Source organism: Candidozyma auris, chromosome 2 (genome assembly GCF_003013715.1).
Source record: "Candidozyma auris chromosome 2, complete sequence".
In the NCBI taxonomy this organism is placed as follows: domain Eukaryota; kingdom Fungi; phylum Ascomycota; class Pichiomycetes; order Serinales; family Metschnikowiaceae; genus Candidozyma; species Candidozyma auris.
In genome coordinates, this window is record NC_072813.1 from 2,504,936 (window position 1) to 2,520,852 (window position 15,917).

Sequence of the window (15,917 nt, forward strand, 5' to 3'; positions counted from 1 at the left end):
TTTTATATACTGTACATCTAGAGGCACCTTCATCGATACTCCAAAAAACCTTCAGCAGTCTTACTGCTGCTCGATATTGAATGGGTTTTCAATGCTCTCTGTTCCTTCAAGCGGCGAAAGGGTCAACAACAGCGGGCCCCTTACCACGACCACTTTGAAGTCTCTTCTTTTTTCTGTCAAGATGGCATCGTCCTCAGGGTCTCTGAGCGTTTCGGTGACATCTTCCAAAACCAAGTTCATCAATTGGTCAAATCCCTTCAACACACCCACAACTTGTCTTCCACCAATGAACTTGACCACAACCTTCTGATCTTGAAACTTGTTCAAGTCGACAATGGCCTCCTTTTTGGGTCTCTCCTGTCTGCTCATATACGTCAGACGGTTGCCTCTGTCGCCTCTATCATTTCTGTCGCTACGATCACCACGCTCGTTTCTATCGCCCCTATCGTTTCTGTCTCTGTGGCCCCTGCTGTCCTTGTCTCGACGCTGTCTTTGGCTCATGGTGAAAGGTGTAGTAGTTCTTTGGACTAGTAAAAATACTTGTTGATTTCGCACCACACAGTCCTCACCAAAGAACTACACATCTTTCGTGGAAATGGACATTCCCGTATATATTACGTCTGATCTTACGTCATCAGAAAGAAGAATCTCGCCACAATGGCTGGTGGAGTTTTTGTTGCAGAGGTTGGAGCAGATCACAGGAATCGACACCAAGCACCAGACTCTACACTACTACCCGATCAAAAACTCAAACGAGTACAGTATAGTGCACGAGGCAGGACAAGCAAGCAACAAGACAGTGGCCGATTTGAATGTGGCTTCCTATTCAAGAATTCACGTTATTGACACAGACCCCCATTCGACGCTAGCGGCTCTTCAAGACGACGATGGGCACAGTTTCCAGCTCTCTGAGGAAGAGTACGCCAAAAGAGCCAACACGGTACTTCAGTGGAAGAAACAGAATCTGTTGGGACGCTTTGATCCGAATTTTAACGAGCACCAGCGCCAGCTCAAGGAGCAAAATGAAAAGCTTGAAGAAAACATCCAAGTTGGTGCTCGTTGCAGAGTGATAAACATTGCCAGTGAAAGAAGAGGCCAAGTTAAGTTTGTAGGTCACATCAAGGAACTTGACGATGGAGAAAGTGTTTGGGTGGGCATTGAGTTTGACGAGCCAGTGGGTAAGAACGATGGACTGATTGGCCTGCTTCGAGTGTTTGAGGCTAAGCCCAACCATGGAAGCTTTGTCAGGCCGAAACAGGTTGAGGTTGGTGATTTTCCGGAGCTTGATCCCTTTGGAAGCGACGAAGAGGAGTTGTAACGAGTGGAAATTAGTCAAGCGCAGAGATGGACGAACCTTGAGGTACACTACTTGACACTTTAGAGAATTGCCTTCGAGATATTTTTCAGCTTGAGTATGCTGGATGGACGCGGAGAGAAAATGGGGATTTCTAGGAAAGGGCTAATTGCATAGGCTGTTTTCCAGCTGCTTGTCGATCATAAGGGTACTGCGAGACTTGATTGCACAGGTAATCCGAAGCCAGGAGGTCTGTAGTGGAAGCACAGCTATTATATGAACCGCAAAAGAGCAACCTAGAAAATCACAGGTGACATTTGTATCGAATAATAGCAAAATTTCAATTCATTTCTATGAGTATATCAGCACATTCGATTCTATAATTGTATCACTATGGCAGACTAGCACATCCCTTAAGTTGCAGTTTACTCATTATGTAATTCAAAGTGTTCCTGTAAGACTCCAATTTATATATTTCTTATACTTTACCGCTAGAAAAATTTCCTTCTCCTTTACGACCTTCCTTGCCTCTCGGAGTAGATGAGTGCGAAGTGGATCACTAATCAACTACTCTCATCAAACAACCTACCCGCCATGGACCACACAGAAACCGTGCCTGAGCCCGAACCCATCTTCAACTTCATCTACAACTACATTGACCAAGACCAGTTTAAGAAATACTTCCGCTTGGTGGTTATTGTATGCGTGTACCTCTTCTTTAGAACATGGTACACCAATTGGGCCAAGACGAAAGAGATCGCCAGAAGAATCGAGGAGGACAACAAAAAAGCTCAAACGAGAAAGGAAGAGAAGGAGGCAGAGGCCAACGAGAAGTTTGAGAAGTTGGACGAGGAATCCAAGACGTTTGGGTGGGGCAAGGCCACGAGAAGAAACGTCAAGCGCCAGGAACACCTTCTTAACGAGGCAGCAGAGACAATTCAAGCACTGGAGCAGTCTGCGTACGATGCAGCAGAGGACCACGACATCGAGGATTTATTGGAGGATTGAGAACGGGGACTAACGTTTCCGAAAACACGTACATAGCATCAAGACATTAGACAAGTGAAGGTGTAGAAGAAGAAGAGGAACAATCAGGAGGTAAGGAGTAAGCAATCAGGGAGGGGGGAAAGTTTCGCAAAGATAGAAAGAAAATGCAATTCTGAATAGAAAATTGATCGAGTATCGTGGACTCAAAGTCCGTTTATTCTCGTTTTTCAAGATCAGAACTGTTGATATTTCCTGAATAGACCAAAAATTTCTGGTGATCTTGCCTGACTGATTATGATGCAGCATTCTTGAGTTCCTTACAGAGATACATCGAACTATTCAAAGGTAATAACGATTGGCTAGGTGGTCAAGCTGGAATAGGCGTAATGGCTGCGAAAATAAGGTCGCTCACCTGTAAGTGAAAAACAATCTCCAGAAGTAGAATAAGAAGATTTAGAAGCAAATTCTGAATCGCATGCACAATCTGAGTCTCTATAAAAATTCGTTTCGAATCATGATTCCACCCGTTGGATGAGGCAGTGTTTTCTGGAGGTTTTGTATGTTCCGTACTTATTCTGCGCAGTAGAGGTAACCTACCTCAGGAAACAAACCCACTTGAACTGGCCATGAAATTTCCATTCCGAAGAACTCCAGGCTCCATTCAGTAGCTGTAGAAGGGTTTCTGACCGTGAAGATAAGCTTGCATTGGAATTATTAAACTTTCGACGTAGTGCACGTGACCCTCTTCCATCTCCATGCTAGTGCGATGAGATGCCCTCCATCAAAAAAACCATCTATTGATCTCTAAATATCACCATCATGGCTGGAGACCCATTCCTATCTGATCCGTCGAAGAAGAGAAAAAGGCAGGCTAAGCCCTCCAGCGCAACCAAAAAGCAAAAGGCACAACCAAAAGACCGAGCTCCCGACAATGATGAAGAGATCTCAAGCGACTCCGGTATCGAGCCTGGCGACAGCTCGGATGAAGGCGAGGTACCCGCTGAAATCGAGGAAAGAGAGCTTGATTCTGACGAGGAATTTGCTTCAGAAACTGCCGCAGAGAAACGTAGAAGACTCGCTAAACAGTACCTTGAGAACTTGAAGGAGCAAGAGCTAGAAGGAGACGAGTACGACGCTCAGGAATTGGACGATGATATCTTGGCCAGAAGACTAAAAGAAGATGCCGCCGAAGGTAAGGGCCATGCTTACAAACACATTGCAGAAAAAATCGAAAAACAGCTTGAGGATTGCGCCAGAAGCAATACTCGAGTAGGGTCCAAGAATCTCACGGGGGTGGCTGTGGCTTACCCTTTTGCATACACAGTGTCCAAAGACATGGAGCTCATCAAATGGAATATTGGTGGTAAGAAGCCCCTGAGAATGAAACATACAAAAGGTGGAGTCAAGTACTTTTCTAAAAAAGTTCACCACTGCGACCAGATCAACTGTGTGGCCGTGTCTCCAGATGGCAAGTACATCGTCACCGGCGGCCACGATGCCAGACTCATAATATGGTCATCCGAGAACCTTACATGTTTGCGTGTTCTAGACACGCGAGCTGCTGTGAATGCTATTGCTTTTAGAAGAAACACCGACCAGTTGTTTGCAGCTTGTGCTGATCTCAGAATAAGAACATTCTCCATCGCCCAACAGGCCCAACTCGAAATCCTATACGGTCATCAAGACAACATCACCGATATCAGCGCATTGGCCAGAGAAACTTGTGTTTCTGTAGGCTCAAGAGACAAAACGGCAATGTTCTGGAAGATTGCTGAGGAGCTGCGCTTGACGTTCAGAGGTGGTGACTCTTTGGACAAAAAGCGTAGGCGAAAAGACGGTGAGGAGGAGCGGCCATCTAGCGAGCCATTCCATATGGAAGGGTCGATCGAGGTGTGCTCAATGGTTGACGAAACTCATTTTGTCACTGGCTCCGACAATGGTAATATAGCATTTTGGTCTTTGGGTAAGAAAAAAGCATTATTCACACAGCGACTCGGCCACGGACTCATGCCGGAAATAAAGCCGTTCCAAGCAAGTGGCGAGTCTTCAGAAAGCATTGCTAAGATTCAAGTGCCCGAAAGACAACCGTACTGGATTACAGCTATCCATGCCGTCCCCTATAGTGATTTCTTTGTCACGGGCTCCTACAATGGCGAGCTAAGGTTGTGGAAGATCGATAAAGAGAGATTCAAAAAATTTGAGCCCATGGGGGTGATTGGTGACATCAAAGGAGTCGTGGTAGGCATCGACAGCATTGAAAGACTGCAGAACAAAGTTGTGACTCTTATGGTGGCCTCAAGTAAGGAGCATAAGTTTGGCAGATGGTTGGGTAAGATCGAGGGTGCTCGTAACAACTTAACGACGGTGACTTTTAATGTTTAGCATAGTAATAGCATGAAGGACGAGATACGCTGTGTAGATGGGAAAACGAGATTAAAAAGGTAAAGAAATCAAAACAAGAGAATAGTATGACATTTTGAGGTAACCGGCTTGAATGCTGACATACACAATATGACGTCTGCGATCAAGTGCAATGCAAGTCCAAATTCTTGATCGTTAAGTTCTGTTTATGCTCTATTAATTGGTGATATTTAATGAATCCGTTATTCGGTCCCTTGGATATTCCACATGTCCACCGCGCTATGTATCTAGACGATGACCTTAAATCGAATGCTGAAAAGCAAAAAAAAAAAAAAAATCTTCATATACCTTTAAATGGTAAGCGCAAGGTCGTTTTAAAAAGCCGCTTCGTCGTCTCCATCGTCGCCTAGATCGTCGTCTCCACCATCGAAGTACTTCTCGGCATTGTAGTCATCATCATCATCTTCCTCGAATTCGTCATCGTAATCCTCTTCCTCTGGCTCCTCTTGCTCTGTCTGATTTGCAGCTGGAGCAGCATCCAAGTCCTCTGCAAGGCTCTTGAGCCTTTCGAGCATTGACTCGGCCGAATCCTCCTTTTCTGTCACGTTGAACTGCTTGAGCCCACCATCTTCTTTATATGACGACAAAAGCAATTTCTTCTTCTGCTTTGATATGCCCATCACAGAATATAGCTCTTCAGGGAAGAACTCTAGCTGGTAGGGGTACTCATCGATGGATCGCGACACCTTCTTGCGCTTCTTGAATCTGTCTGAGTATCGCTGGATCGGCTCCAGCTCTGCTTCTTTTAGTTTTGGCGTGCCAGTGTAAAAGGGCCCATCGTAGAGGAGTTTCATGAATGCTAGCGACTGTTTTGCAACGTTCTCTTCGTATTGCGAAAGCGGACCATGTACTGGGAGTTCCAATGTGGGCCTTTCTGTGGTTTCACCTTGGGACAAGATATCTGAGTAGTCTAGCCCAAAGGGCAAGAGCATCCTTCCCGAGGATTTGTTTCTGAAGGACATATGGAAAGGGACGGGGATGGGAGGTGGTAATGAGCTTTCTGCTATATGTTAAGTATGGCAGTCCTATGCAGTATCCTTAGCTTCTCCATTCCAATGTGGTGATGACTTTGACTTTATTTCACTATATCAGTTCGCATACTTTTACTTCACTTCTTATTGCTATTTATGATTTTTTTTTCTTCATTTTATTTCCCCATAGACAACATTATGATTAAAGTGTACTCAAACATACTTTCCGCTCATTATCATAAACTACATACTCCTGATAATACTCTTCACTCGCGCACTTCCACCTGTCTGATGAACTAGGAAAGAGTGGTTGTTATTGACTGGCTATAAGAGAACGCCGTTAAGTATGAATATCGGACAATTAAAGTAGACGAAGTAATGGTTTTTCCGGAATAGCGCGACTCATTAGAAGTGTTTGGTGCTGAATCTCTGTTGGATGAAAGTTTCCAAAAAAGCACTGGAGGTTGTAGTATAATTTCATAATCAAGACCAGAAGCTTCTACTTCAGACGTAAATAGCATCGTGTCTGAGTATGGTGGTCCTATTGTGAATGCATTAGACCCCATCAGCGACGAAGGCATTAACGATATTCCAGCACTTCAAGAAGCAAATATCCCGGTTAATACAACCTATCAGCGTATGGTACTTATGAAATTTACAGAAGGTGCTGAACTTTGGGGGCGATACACAGAAGAAACTAGAGCTTGGGGTCAAGAAAGGTCAGTTTGTGATAAGATGAATGTATTTGCCTCAGCGGAATATTCGAGTGATCTGATTTTAAAACCTTCTCAAGATTATCATGGAAATCGAACTTAAATTGAGGGAGTGATTTACTCTTCAATTGGCCTCACCATAACTGCCAGAACGGTGCAATGCATTGTTTACAATCAAGGAGCTGTCATTCTGGTTGTCTTAACCATCAATTCTATTTACATTGGTTGTATGAATGAAGACATTTTCATGAAATTCAGCATTCATGAAATTCAGCATTCATGAAATTCAGCATATAGTCACAAAAATAAACATCCGTTATTTTTGCATCACGACACTGTGGATAAGGATTCCTACAATATGCATCACTACGACCACGAGAAGAACAAGCTAATTTTAAAGCTATTAGGTGTATTTTGGCGGTGGGGATGGTAAATGACGAGATTAGTACCACTTTGCCGGTATATTCTTCTGACAAGCCGCCACAACCCACAGCTTAGCGCTCTTTACAGCGTCAGCAGGAGCAAAACGATTCACGATTGTATTTTCCTACGTTTGTTCTGCTAACGTACCGTGGATAAAAAAGCACAAAAGAATAGGGGAGGTGTTTTCGAACTGCAGTTGTGCTTCAAGAAGCGCAAACTCGGTCTCAAAAACGCAATGGCTGCAAACAGCGAGAGAGTAGTATTTCCACAAGAACAAGAAGGCTACGAGAGTGAAATTCTGGCGAAATCCGTCAGAACCAAGCTACTCCCAAATTGTAGTCTCGAAATAATAATCAGCGCTTTCAATTGTAAAGCTTAAAATGGGGCACAGTGGAAGTTTTGGTGCATCCGGACCCGCTCGTAATGGGATTCCCAGCCACCTAGCTAAAGTATGCTTAGAGCGCAGCCACCCAATGGTAAATCCGTACACCGCGCTCGGAAGGCAGAGCATTCACGCTTTTTTCTGGACCGTGACGGCCAAAGGTGTTCAGCCCCTGTAAAAGCCATCCGGAAGTCTGGGGAACCCAGTGCCGAGCGCCGAAGGACCAAGTGGTACGAAACCAGGAGACGTTTTAAGAAAAAAAAGCAATTCTCAACCAAACACAAGAGCAACGATATACAGCCAAGAATGCTTACAAAGTGCCAGGGGTTACTTTTTTGGTCAATTGTGCGATTGACTACTTCCCATCTGTCCATCACCTCCCACCCACACTTTCGCAGCCAAAGGCAACTAATGCACCAGCATGAAGATTCTGGTCAATTTTGACAAACTTTACTGAATTTCAAGCAACAACGTCCTTTTCACGTCAAACTCCCAACGGATTCTAGTGACATGCCGCCGCAACCTCACTGGCCAATCCAACCACTCACTGAACTCCACGCCCTCTCATAACCTTGATTCGCAGCCATTCTCAGATAAGACTCCCGGAAGCAAAGCGAAGTAAAGTGAAGCAAAGCGAAGCAAACCGAAGCAGATGGCAAAAAATAGCAACCATTCCAAATCACGTAGCAAGAAACTAAAAATAGTGGTTGCACATTCACGTACTCTAAGACATCTAAATCAACAACCTGTTACTACTTTCTCGGAACCCATCGGGATCCGTCAAGGGGAGCCGCCAGGGGAATGTGCAGAACAAACACGGAACGCCATTTCCCAAGAGATCCCCCGCCTGGCAGCTTTTTTGGCTTCCATACACAATGTTGATTTGTGGGCCCCTTTGTTCCCTTTGACGTGGGGTCTTTTTGATTTGTGACACTATGCCACAGAATGCGCTTTTAGCACCCGAGGCATCGCTCTCTTTTTTTCAGGGTCCCGAACACGAGCAAAAGACCCGAAACAGCCGCCATTAAGCCTCCAGAGGCTTCAAGACCTGGGAATCTTGGTCATACAGACCACGATACTAAGAGACTATCGACTGCTTTTTGTCAAATTTTGCTTTGCCATGTTGAGTTTGGTGGGCTTGACCCGGTGCACTGCATTTTATTTTTAATTTTTCCTCTGACCTTATTTTTTTTTGTGCTTTTTTATTATGATTTTGCCGTCCTTTTTCCTCCCTTATATCAAGGACCCGCCATCACACGAGCCGTACTCCACAGGCCTACATTTCTATACTGTACTTGTTCTCCTTCTCTTTTCCAAAGCCGTTTCTTCCAAAGTCGTTTTTTTTTAATACTTTCTTTTGTTTCTTCTATTTCGGGTCCCTCCTCTTTCATTTTGCTAGTTCCATGCTCCCCTTAGTCAAGAGAGTGGTGCTCGCGGTGCTAGGGCCGGCGGTGTTTCTCTACCAGCTCTTGAACAGGGTGTTTTGGCTGGGGCTCAACGAACGGTCTGTGATTGGATTGCCCGTCAACTTCTTCATCAACTTTCTGCCGGTTTTCATATGGCTTTTGATATTCAAAAACGCTGGCATCATTCCAAAAGACATCAGGCCCACCATCCATGTTGCTTTGGCCCACAGGGTTGAGCAGGTGATGTTCGACGTGTGGGAGAACCCGCTTCTGTCGTTGCTTTCGTTGGTGGCCATCACCTTGGCTGCGTGGGTTCTCTACGCAAAAGTTTACCTAACCAAAAGGGAGTCGGATTCTTCTCTTGAGACGTCGAGCTCCTCGCTGCTGCTGCTGCTGTCGTCGTTGTTTTCCGACGAGGATTTGGAGATGGTCGATTACGAAAATCCCAAAGCAGCCCCGTCCGACCCATCCGTTCCGGCAAATTTCCAGGACCATCCGAAAATAGGCCTGTTGCCCTACATTCCCAAGTTCACCCAGCACGACGCTGTGGAAAACGCCACAAGCATCAACAGGAGACTCAAACGTCATATGAACGAGCGCAAGGCGCCTTCTCCGTTCAATTGCTGGCCCATGGTGCCGCCAGCGCTCTTGGCGGCTTCGTGGCTCTTACTCAACTTGGACGAGTCTCTTGCCCAGCCCATCACTGAGACGAAGGATACGATCGCGTGGTTCAGCTACGTGATTGGCCATTTCTGTGTTCCTCTTTTCACTGCTATTTGGCTCTACGTGTTTCACCCACCAGGAGCACTCAAATGCTTCGGTTTCGCCTTAGGCGCCCAAAACATCGCCGGCGTTCTTACCCACCTCCTGTTCCCAACAGCTCCTCCATGGTTCATTCACAAGTTTGGCGACGACGCTGAAGCCAGCTACGATACCTTGGGTTACGCTGCAGGGCTCACCCGTGCCAAATTCTCCACGGGAACTCACTTGGTCAACAACGGGTTCCACAAAAGCCCCATTGTGTTTGGCGCCGTGCCCTCATTGCACTCGGCCATGGCGGTCATCTGCTTCTTCTTCGTGTGCTACTATTCGAGGTGGGTTTTCGCCAAAGCGCTCCTTCTAGCATTTGTATTTTGCCAGTGGTGGGCCACCATCTACTTGGACCACCATTGGCGCATAGACCTTTTTGTCGGGCTCGGTTACGCCATTGCATCCTACACGGTGTTCTCCAAGTGGTTGATGCCCCGTGTGGACCAAGAGTTTGCCCAGGCCCGTCTACATTACGATTTCAACCGAGGATCCACCATGGGCATGAGGGTGTTCCGAAACACCAAGCTACAGAACTTTTTCGACCCCATGGCTTAATGGGGGAGAAAGAGACATTGCATAATAAAATAGTAATCATACTACGTTCACATACTTTTTGGGCGTAGTGAGGTGGAGCTGTCTTCGCAGGCATGATGATGATTTACAAAGCATCCCTTTACCATTGATGAGAAGGCACAATGAGCCCCATTGGTTGACCTCATTGCTGCCTCGTTTTTGTGGTGAACCCGATAGTCTACTTTGGATTGGGTACATGAACAACTTGGTTGCAAAATGTCATTGCAAGTAGTGCCAAGGGATAATGAATCAGCTATAAGTACGTCGAAGACGAAACAAGGAACTCAAGCTGATAGTTTTGAGCGGCTGATAATTTGGCATCGAAAAAAAGAAAAAAAAAAAAAAAGATAAGAATAAAAAACAAAAGTAAAAAAGGTCGTCATATACACCAGCATCGTTTGATAGCATGCTTCATTGAGTACCATCGTTTACCACACCGAAGTCACAACCCCACAAGTAAAGTACGAGTAATCTAATCAACCCAAGGTCCCAAAACAATGAATTTTCACAATCTCTTCAATCTCTTCTCATCTCATATTTTGCCTGCTTTTTCACTGCTCTGCTCTGGTCATCACTAGTAGTACCGCGCCTCAGAGGTAAACAAACCAGCCACTCTACACTGATTGATCTCAACATCATCGATCTCCTCCCACCGACTCCCACACAACACAATTACGTCATGAATGGGCCAGAAACTGCAGATGGCACCCTTATCATCATGGTGTGCCGGGCCAAACACTTACCCAACCGCAGGAAGCTAGATAAACAGAGTCCATATGTGCTTTTGAGAATCGGTACTGAGGCCAAAAGAACCACTGCTGCGTTCAGAGCAGGACAGACGCCTGAGTGGACACAGGAGATTCGATTTCTGTTGTCGAGAGATCGAAGACCGCTTTTGAAGCTCGATGTGCTTGATGAGACAAAAAATGATCCTACGCCTGTTGGAGATATCGAGATCGACTGTGCCGCTGTTTTCCAGGACCCAGCCCACTACAACGACGGAAAATACATTCTAGACGGGTGGCACGACTTGAAGTTTAACGGAAGAAGCGCTGGCAAGATCTACTTGGAGATGACGTTTTATCCTAGTGCTCCAATTCTCCCTCCTAAAGTGCCCTCGCCAGCTTTTGACTATGAGAGCAAAGAGCTACCGGCGATGCCTGATGAGTTCTCGAGATCAGATCCCGTACAGAGGAAAACTGTGGATGAGATATTCCAGGAGAAAGCTGACGCTTTCAGGTCGTCTGACCCGGGTCCCACGGAAAAAGAAGATGAAGATGTGTTTGTCTCTGGCAGCCCAAAGAAGGAGGGCAAGCTACGCAAGTTGAGAGAAAAGTTCCATTCGAAGGAACCACTAAGGAACCTCTTCCACTCCTCAGAACCTAAGCTGCTGAAAGTCGTGGAGGAATATTCAGCAATTCCACCATTGCAGAGCTTTGAGCACCTAGAACTGGCCATGGGCATAGACGACGGCGGCGGCTACGAGCCGCTGCTGACACCTCCTCCTCCGCCACCTCCCCCTCATTCGGCAAAGACGAGTCCTGTGAGGACGACTCCATCGAAAACAAGCCCTTCAAGGATGAGCCCAACAAAAGCTGGTCGTAAGCCACCTCCATCTCAAGTCGAGGGTGAATTCGAAAAATTGACGCTAAGTAACACCCTGGTGCCGTTCTCCGCTGAAACTGTAGGCCTCGATGACGATGACGATGACATGCCTACACAGGTGTATCATATGGGCCAAGCTGTGAGGCCACTTACCCATAAGCAGCCACAAGAAACCCCTACTCACAAGATGAACCCAAATGAAATCGACCCAAAGTATTATGCCCCCACCCCATCGGAGCATTTGGCGAAGACCTTCCGTCTACAAAGCGGCAACGTTACGGCCAAGGATGTGGACACTGAGTACAACACCGAGAAAAGCGGGTACCTAGGTGAGGGTAGATGGCTGGCAAAGCGCTTCCTGCCGTCAGTATTCCAAAGAGTGAACGATGAGAACGAAGGAGAGGAGAATAAACCGCCCGTCCCACCGAAAGTGCCACGGGGACTCACAAACATGGAGTACTATGTGCTCGAGAAGGACAGCTACTTGAAGGATATCAACGGGAGAAGAATCTAGAATAGGTGATGTGTTGATGCGGGGCTCCGATGCATAGCAGGTCTTGTTGGGGGTTTCAGCTGCTCATTAGATATTTGATTAGAGACATTTTGCTTCAAGATTGACAGTGCTGCACGCATGTAATTATTCTTTGATGCCTACAGTCACTACACCGATGATTTATATTACATTGGTATTATCTTATTCATGACAAATAAAAAGCGGTATATAAAAACAGCGTGATTCGGGACTTTAAAAGGAGTGAAGGTTAAAAATATCGAATGAAGTGTCAACGTGTGGAAGAATTTAAAAACAATAGACAACACAACTTATCCCCTTACAACAAGTGGGCAGCAATAGCACCAAGCATACCCAAACCAACTCCCAATGCAGCAGCCTGGCCCGAGGACGAAGCAGAGCTGGAAGCGCCAGCAGAGCTGCCAGAAGAAGTAGCTCTAGCGCTGGAAGAAAGGCTGCTGGAGCCCTTGGTAGAGCTGCTGTGACGAGTGGACGAGCTATTAGTGTAAGGAGCAGTGGTGCTGTTAGTTTTGTTTGTGTAAGGGGCGCTGGTAGCAACAGAAGAGTGGGTGGTGGTGTTGGCAGAAGCAACAGCAACCACACCCTTGTAAGCGGTCAAAGCAGCAGCCTTGGAAGCAGAAGCCTCAGAAGCAGCAGCAGCAGCCGACTTGATGGATGCCACGGAAGCAACAGAAGCAACAGAGGCAGCAGAAGCAGCAGAAGCAGCAGAAGCAGCAGAAGCAGCAGAAGCAGCAGAGGCCTCAGAGGCAGCAGAGGCAGCAGAGGCAGCAGAAGCAACAGATGCTTCAGAAGCAACAGAAGCTTCAGAGGCCTTGGAAGCCTCAGAAGCGACGGAGGCTTCAGAGGCCTTGGACTGCTCGGAGGCGACCGAGGCCAAGGAGGCGGAGACGAGCGACGAGGACTCGGATGGGTCCAAAACGGTGGTTGTGATGGTGATGGTGGAAGTCGAGATAGTCTCGTCGGCAAGAACCGAGGCGGCAAGAGCCAAAAGAGCGACTGGAGTGAAGGCGACCATTGTTTTGGTGAGCTTAGCTAGTGAAATGAGTGACTAGGGTAAGTGGACGACTTGAAAAAAGAAAGTGGTTGGAGAAGAAAAAAAAATCAACAGAAAGGAGGATTAAAAATTTTTAATTAGTGTGTTTCTCATTGATGCGGCCACAGTCGAGGTGAGATTGTTTTCGGTAGACAACCTGGACAAAAGAAGCCACAAACGGCGAGAAGATTTCTTGCATGTAACGCGGGAAGTGTGCGGCGCCTACCCGATTTGGCAGGAGCGCGATGGAAAAGGAATGGTGGGAGCCAAAACCAACCCTACCTCGGCACTGTATGCACTGTTTACGGCACACAGTCGACGCATGCCACGCGGCGGTGACAGGTGATGGATGGCTACTAACCGAAATCGCTCTCACGATGCGGTCTAGACTTTGCGTCAGCCAATAAGCCGAACCAAAGTCAGCAGAGTCAAGAAATGTTGTTAGCTGCGATTTGGCCGGTTAACTACGTCTTGTGATCAGTGTGGTCTGGATCTGTCCGCATGCTCTGCTCGTGATACCCATGTGCGACGAATCCACTGGCTCTTGCATTAGTGAACATCTCTAGATTCAATACTGGAACTCAAGTTCATGCCCTATGGCCACGGCTGTTTCACCTGCGAGATGGTCATGTCTTTTTGCGGGAATCTGTATGGTTTTAGTGTCTCACCTGGTGTTGTAGGTAAAAACATCCCAAAACATGGAGATTGTAAACAAATCCGCAACACTTTTGCATGAGGAATGAATGCATGTTTATAGCTTGCTGATTTTTTGATACGCCCCACACAAGTCAACGAAATCCACGCGATATGATCATTTCGTGTCTGAGGCTTGTGTCGTATTTGAAGATGATCAGTGATAGAGTACTTTGGGTGAAGCCAGCGTAGAGAAAAAAAATCGTAGGGGAGGAGTCGCTCATGCATGTGCGAAGGTTTGTTTACCTGTGAATGTGTGAACAATACTGAGATGGGAGAAGTATTGTTGTTGACGAGTATAGTTGACTTCTCTATGGCTCATGTTTAGAAAGATGTGGGCATGGCTCAGCTGATGGGCTTAGGGCTTTGGAGTATCGGCAGATCTTCGTAAAACATTTGAGCAGTGGACTCTCAGATCTGACGGACTTCCTTCTGAGCTTTTGTGCATTGGATACCAAATGGGTGTTTGCAGTCATGCTTCAGTATGATTTGAAAGAGTGAAGTGACTGTAATAAGGTATGGAGACAGGATGTTGTCATTAATGAGGTTTCAAAGTTTTTGCTAGTAGCTTGTGATATCGGGCACTTTGTCAATTAAGGATGAGGAATATAGGATGTCCGAAGTCATTCTACTTTTGCCAATGGTTGGAACTTAAGTAGTCAATCAACCTGCCTTTGATAGAAGACTTTTGTTTAGGTTTTGACCACTTGCTATGAGCTACCAGTGGGCACCGTGACTGTCTAGGTGAGTGTATTCTTCACAGTAAAACGACCCAAAGCTCAGAGAACGCTGCACCAATTCACTGACGTGAAATTGCTTAGTTGAAGCCTAGTAGCACCACTATGCACTGACTATGAGCCGGTTTGTGTAAAATGAACTAAAATAATTGTATTTATACTAATCTTTTCATAAAGACACCGGAGGCACTGTCTCAAGTATCTCGATACTCGAATAATTTCAAAATTCTCCTTTACCTAAGGTGATTCTATTTCTTATGGCTGCGAAATCACTTCTAAAGCATTTGCTGGAGTTCAAGCACAACACTTGAAGCCAAATCCCTAAGATAATCAAGGCGGGTACAGGTGGTCCAAACTTGCCAATATTGACATCTTTTTCCCTGGGTATACTTTTCTTCTTTTCTTTTTCTACTTTTTAGTTTCTTTCATTGTCGTTGTTGATCTTCAGCTAGTTGCTCAGGAAGCACACACTCAGTGCAAATCTCTAGCCACACCCTACAGACAAGAATCGTAAGCAAAATCATCAAAGAACTTGTGGATTCAAAAAGCTCCTCCAACCATTCTAATCATTCCTGTTATCACTTTCCACACCTCTCTTACCACCTCCTCCAAATGAGTGCGCACACGACCGGGAAAAAATTCTGTACGTGAAAAAAATCTACCTTCACCCTTCACGAACCAACGCCAACATGTTCAAATCTGCGGTCCGGAGGTACTCGCTCAAGAGTCTTCCATACGAGGCGCAGCCCAAAAACAAGTACAACGCCCAGAGGTCGGCGTTCAACTTGAAACCAGTGCGTCCTCAGGGGCTCATATATAATCCCCCAGCATCGGCTCCCACGTACAGAGAAACCCCGAAATTGTTTTTGCCGAAGAACGATCCTCGTCTCAAGATATTGGAGGGAAAATGGAAAGTGTACAGCGAAGAAGAGCTCGATAATATGCCTCTTATATACGGCATCAAGAAGGAAAAGGATTACTCGCTAACACCAGAAGTGGTTGGAGAGATCCTCAAGTTGAGAAGAGAGAACCCCGACGAATGGACAGTTCCTAAGTTGGCTAAGAAGTTCAACGTGGACAAAGTGAAGGTCAATGTCATTTCTGGCATCAGCAAGGAGAGACAGGAGAAGGTTCTCCAGGAGTTGGAGGAAGTCAAGCTGACCTGGTCGGCCAAGAGAAAGCTTGCAAGACAAGATAGAGAAAAGAGAACTCAGCAGTGGTTGCGTGGCGAGTTCTAGACGATGCTAGTAATTTTTTCCAGGGCTGTGGCCTCTTGTATATATATAACCTCATTGCATTCCTGCTCTGATCAGAGCTAAAACCCCCCAAAATACATA

At 46.1% G+C, this 15,917-nt stretch overlaps 9 protein-coding genes across 9 annotated transcripts; 6 read left to right on the forward strand and 3 right to left on the reverse strand. All coding sequences in view use genetic code 12, as the record gives it.

Annotated features, from left to right (window-relative positions):
- Positions 1-60: 60 nt before the first annotated feature.
- Positions 61-501, reverse strand: CJI96_0002604 (Sm-like protein LSM7; the record flags this gene model as incomplete). The annotated part of the gene is made up of 1 exon (XM_029036115.2): positions 61-501. One exon carries the CDS (start codon positions 499-501, stop codon positions 61-63), a length of 441 nt encoding a protein of 146 aa, XP_028891357.2.
- Positions 502-595: 94 nt separating this feature from the next.
- CJI96_0002605 (uncharacterized protein) lies at positions 596-1,318 on the forward strand (the record flags this gene model as incomplete). Its single annotated transcript, XM_029036116.2, has 1 exon — positions 596-1,318. One exon carries the CDS (start codon positions 596-598, stop codon positions 1,316-1,318), a length of 723 nt encoding a protein of 240 aa, XP_028891358.2.
- Positions 1,319-1,888: 570 nt separating this feature from the next.
- Positions 1,889-2,302, forward strand: CJI96_0002606 (uncharacterized protein; the record flags this gene model as incomplete). Its single annotated transcript, XM_029036117.1, has 1 exon — positions 1,889-2,302. The coding sequence occupies one exon, from the start codon at positions 1,889-1,891 to the stop codon at positions 2,300-2,302; it is 414 nt and encodes a 137-aa protein (XP_028891359.1).
- Positions 2,303-3,100: 798 nt separating this feature from the next.
- RRP9 (Rrp9p) lies at positions 3,101-4,663 on the forward strand (the record flags this gene model as incomplete). The annotated part of the gene is made up of 1 exon (XM_029036118.2): positions 3,101-4,663. The coding sequence occupies one exon, from the start codon at positions 3,101-3,103 to the stop codon at positions 4,661-4,663; it is 1,563 nt and encodes a 520-aa protein (XP_028891360.2).
- Positions 4,664-5,016: 353 nt separating this feature from the next.
- Positions 5,017-5,664, reverse strand: RPC31 (DNA-directed RNA polymerase III subunit C31; the record flags this gene model as incomplete). Its single annotated transcript, XM_029036119.2, has 1 exon — positions 5,017-5,664. The coding sequence occupies one exon, from the start codon at positions 5,662-5,664 to the stop codon at positions 5,017-5,019; it is 648 nt and encodes a 215-aa protein (XP_028891361.1).
- Positions 5,665-8,594: 2,930 nt separating this feature from the next.
- CJI96_0002609 (phosphatase PAP2 family protein) lies at positions 8,595-9,962 on the forward strand (the record flags this gene model as incomplete). The annotated part of the gene is made up of 1 exon (XM_054702101.1): positions 8,595-9,962. One exon carries the CDS (start codon positions 8,595-8,597, stop codon positions 9,960-9,962), a length of 1,368 nt encoding a protein of 455 aa, XP_054558076.1.
- Positions 9,963-10,659: 697 nt separating this feature from the next.
- INN1 (Inn1p) lies at positions 10,660-12,099 on the forward strand (the record flags this gene model as incomplete). Its single annotated transcript, XM_029036121.2, has 1 exon — positions 10,660-12,099. One exon carries the CDS (start codon positions 10,660-10,662, stop codon positions 12,097-12,099), a length of 1,440 nt encoding a protein of 479 aa, XP_028891363.1.
- Positions 12,100-12,415: 316 nt separating this feature from the next.
- Positions 12,416-13,132, reverse strand: PGA34 (Pga34p; the record flags this gene model as incomplete). The annotated part of the gene is made up of 1 exon (XM_029036122.2): positions 12,416-13,132. One exon carries the CDS (start codon positions 13,130-13,132, stop codon positions 12,416-12,418), a length of 717 nt encoding a protein of 238 aa, XP_028891364.2.
- Positions 13,133-15,269: 2,137 nt separating this feature from the next.
- On the forward strand, positions 15,270-15,818 carry CJI96_0002612 (mitochondrial 54S ribosomal protein mL58; the record flags this gene model as incomplete). Its single annotated transcript, XM_029036123.2, has 1 exon — positions 15,270-15,818. The coding sequence occupies one exon, from the start codon at positions 15,270-15,272 to the stop codon at positions 15,816-15,818; it is 549 nt and encodes a 182-aa protein (XP_028891365.1).
- Positions 15,819-15,917: the final 99 nt, after the last annotated feature.